Source organism: Gekko japonicus, unplaced genomic scaffold, assembly GCF_001447785.1.
Source record: "Gekko japonicus isolate JY-2015 unplaced genomic scaffold, Gekko_japonicus_V1.1 scaffold1677, whole genome shotgun sequence".
Taxonomy (NCBI): domain Eukaryota; kingdom Metazoa; phylum Chordata; class Lepidosauria; order Squamata; family Gekkonidae; genus Gekko; species Gekko japonicus.
The window spans coordinates 275,489-279,537 of NW_015173722.1; the positions used below are offsets into that span (position 1 = coordinate 275,489).

At 49.2% G+C, this 4,049-nt stretch overlaps 1 protein-coding gene across 1 annotated transcript in view; it reads right to left on the reverse strand.

Annotated features, from left to right (window-relative positions):
- The window catches only part of SLC16A9 (solute carrier family 16 member 9), a 27,319-nt gene extending 25,177 nt beyond the window's left edge, over window positions 1-2,142 (reverse strand). Inside the window, exon 1 of the mRNA XM_015423370.1 lies at window positions 1,947-2,142. Within this exon, the coding sequence (XP_015278856.1) occupies window positions 1,947-2,142 (196 nt within the window). The remainder of the gene's footprint in view (window positions 1-1,946) is intronic.
- Between the last annotated feature and the right edge of the window lie 1,907 nt (window positions 2,143-4,049).

A 4,049-nucleotide genomic window follows, 5' to 3' on the forward strand; every position in this document is an offset into this window, starting at 1 on the left:
ACGGTGTTTACCTGCTGCAGATCCCTCCTTTCCCCCTTCCCCAGTATTTATTCTGCAAGGTGGAAACGATACACATACTTGTAACCAGGGCTTTTTTGGTAGAAAAAGCCCAGCAGGAACTCATTAGCATAATAGGCCACACCCAACAGCAGAAACCCATTCGCATATTAGGCCACACCCATGACAGCACAGATCATTATCATATTAGGCCATATCCCCATGCCTTCCCTTGGCTTGCCCAGGCAAGCCGGCCCTTGGACAGGCCGGGGAAAGCACGGGGAGGCATTTAAATGCCTCCCGGATCCTTCCAGGGGTCCCCCTGTCCAGGGGGGTCGCTCTCCAGGCCTTCCCTCTGTAGCCACGAATGCAGAAGTTTTGGCTGTAGTGGGAGTGGCCAACTCTGAAGCCAGCCGGAACTCCGTTCCTGTGCGTTCCTGCCCAAGAATAGCCCTGTTTGTAACTATCCTCACCTGAGGGGGCGCTTTGCAATGAGAAATGTAGCACAAAGGAAAGAAGGCTCATACACACCCCACTCCAACTCACCAACGGCATCATTCCCATACTCATAGCTGCCTTTACAGTTTTAAAGGGGTGGGGTGGGGGGTCCTGGAGGATCTCCTGAGCCGTGTGCAATTTGGACCCAAGAACTGGTGCAGATAACGCTAACATCACTGCGTTTCTTTCTTCACGTTCCAGTTTAGAACTGAAGGAGGGACTCGATGAAAGCAGGTGCAACTACCTTCCGTGAGCTGTCGTTTTGGACATCACATGGCTCATGTGAGGGCTTTGTCCACGCACAGTAATGCTTAACCCAGCTCTAAGGCCCCTACTACTGCACACGAGAGTTGCAGCTTTAAGCGTATCGCAGGGCTCTTTTTGTAGCAGGATCTCCTTTGCATATTAGGCGACACACCCCTGCTGTAGCCAATCCTCCAAGAGCTTACAGTAGCCCCTGTAAGAAGAGCTCTGTAAGCTCTTGGAGGACTGGCTACATTAGGGGTGTGCAGGGCTTTTTTTGTAGAAAAAGCCCAGCAGGAACTCATTAGCATAATAGGCCACACCCGACAGCAGAGATCCATTAGCACATTAGGCCACACCCCCGACAGCACAGCTCATTAGCATATTAGGCCACACCCCACATGTTACCAGAAGTGTGGTCATCCAACCACACCCACCTTTTGCTTCTTATTCTGTTTACTTTGTTGTCAAAACCTTGGGCTTTTTTTGTAGCAGGAACTTCTTTGCATGTTAGGCCACACACCCCTAATGTAGCCAATCCTAATGAGTTCCTGCTGTTGGGTGTGGCCTATTATGCTAACGAGTTCCTGCTGGGTGTGGCCAACTCAGGAGCCAGCCGGAACGCCGTTCTTGTGCGTTCCTGCCCAAAAATAGCCCTGGGGGTGTGTCACCTAATGTGCAAAGGAGTTCCTGCTACAACAAGAGCCCTGAGCGTATGTATCCATTTATGAATGACATTTTTATTCTCTTCTTCTAAGGGACTCGGGGGGTGTACAGAGTTAGGGTACACTTATCGGCTGCTCTGCAGTTTACTTTTACGCAGCAGTTTCGTGCTTGCTTCCTTAAGCAAAACATTCAGGAAGTAGTATGGAGATGATGCTCTGTGTAGCTCTCATCGCTGCTGAGGATGCAGAGGCATCTGCAGTGGTGACAGAGCACCCACACAGCAGTTCCCCCTACACTTTCCGTGCCTTAGTCACCCGCCCCGAAAACAGCACTACTATAAGGAAGACAAGGCTGACCAGGACAGGCCGTTTCCACACAGGTGTTTTGGTGTCTTTATTCTAAAATATGCAAGGGATCTTTCCCATTTTTAACACATTTAATTCGGTTATGCTGAAATTCTATAGCACACAGGTATTTGAAAAATGTTTCATAAGCAAACACTAAAATTTAAATTACAAGCTTAAAAAAAAAGAGACACTTACTTGCAAGTAAACCGACACCACTTGCAAGGGATCCAACCCACGCAGTCGTTCCTTTCCCTTCTCCAAAAATGTCCAGCCATTCTAAATACAGAACTCCAACGGCTAACGGAGATCCATAGCACAAGAACTGGGTGAAGAAGGAGACGACTACTATAACCCAGCCCCATCCACCGTCTGGTGACTTCTGGAACACCATTCTCCAGGATTAGTTCGAGAGCTCAAAGGTCTGTGTAAAATAATAAAAATAATAATCTTTATTCTAAAATATGCAAGGGATCTTTCCCATTTTTAACACACCTAATTCGGTTATGCTGAAATTCTATAGCACACAGGTGTTTGAAAAATGCTTCATAAGCAAACACTAAAATTTAAATTACAAGCTTAAAAAAAAAGAGACACTTACTTGCAAGTAAACCGACACCACTTGCAAGGGATCCAACCCACGCAGTCGTTCCTTTCCCTTCTCCAAAAATGTCCAGCCATTCTAAATACAGAACTCCAACGGCTAACGGAGATCCATAGCACAAGAACTGGGTGAAGAAGGAGACGACTACTATAACCCAGCCCCATCCACCGTCTGGTGACTTCTGGAACACCATTCTCCAGGATTAGTTCGAGAGCTCAAAGGTCTGTGTAAAATAATAATAATAATAATAATAATAATAATAATAATAATAATAATAATAATAATAATAATAATAATAATAATAATAATAATAATAATAATAATAATAATAATAATAATAATAATAATAATAAAGCACAAACAGGAACAGCGTTTATTGCGGGCCCTCAACCCTTAAGCTGTCGCTGTTCCCTTGCCTGACTCATTTGGTTTGCCCATGTTGTGCTTTGCCCGCCAACAATCACAGGGCTTGCCACTGCATGTCTGCTTGTGTTTGCCGCTTCCTTCAACCAGCCCGGCTTGGGATGATCCTTACGCCACAGAAGGGACAAGTGCCCCGCACGGGGCCAGGGCAGTGAGTTGGACAGTGGGCTTGGCTAAGACAGGCCAGGAAAGGAGAGTCCTTGCACACGGACCCGAAGGCTGCATCAGGGAGCATTTGGAGGTGGGAGAGGCAGCTTCGAGGAGGCCCCCTTCCACAGGGCAGCTGGGGGGTAGTGCTGCTGTGCCAACCGAAGATAAAGTGAAAGGCTCCTGCTTGGGGTGGGGGTAGAAGCCACAGCTCCCTGGGCTGGGAAGCAAGCAGCTCTTGGGCTTGGCAGGATGAAGCCACGGGGCAAGGAGGGGGAAATGCAGCCGAGGGGGGGAACGCAGCCGAATCCTCCCCACTAAGCCTGAGAAACTGAGTGGGGGAAGGCTGAGAAGAAGGAAGAGAAGGAGGAAGAGGAAGCGTGACCCGGACTCTGGATGTAGGGGCAACACATTGGGGGAACTGGGGCCGATTTGTTTACTTGTCCCGCTGCCAGACTACAAGACAAGCTTCTGTGGAGCTCCACTAATGAAATTAGCAATTGGGCCCCCCTCCAAAAAAATCCCTAGCTACGGGGCTGGTTACACTTAAGTCCATTGAAATCAATATGCTTGGCCCAATATGCTAATGAGTCCCTGCTGTTGGGTGTGGCCTATTATGCTAATGAGTTCCTGCTGGGCTTTTTCTACAAAAAAGAGCCCTGGTTACACTCAAGCCCGTAGCTAACTTGGGGCCCACGGGGCCCAGCCCCCTAGCGTTTATTCCGGGCCCTCCCCCCTTAAGCTGTCGCTGTTCCCTTGCCTGACTCATTTGGTTTCATGTTGTGCTTTGCCCGCCAACAATCACAGGGCTTGACACTGCATGTTTGCTTGTGTTTGCCACTTCCTTCGACCAGCCCGGCTTGGGATGATCCTCATGCCACAGAAGGGACAAGTGCCCTGCAGTGAGTTGGACAGTGGGCTTGGCTAAGACAGGCCAGGAAAGGAGAGTCCTTGAACACGGACCCGAAGGCTGCATCAGGGAGCATTTGGAGGTGGGGGAGGCAGTTTCGAGGAGGCCCCCTTCCACAGGGCAGCTGGGGGGTAGTGCTGCTGTGCCAACCGAAGATAAAGTGAAAGGCTCCTGCTTGGGGTGGGGGTAGAAGCCACAGCTCCCTGGGCTGGGAAGC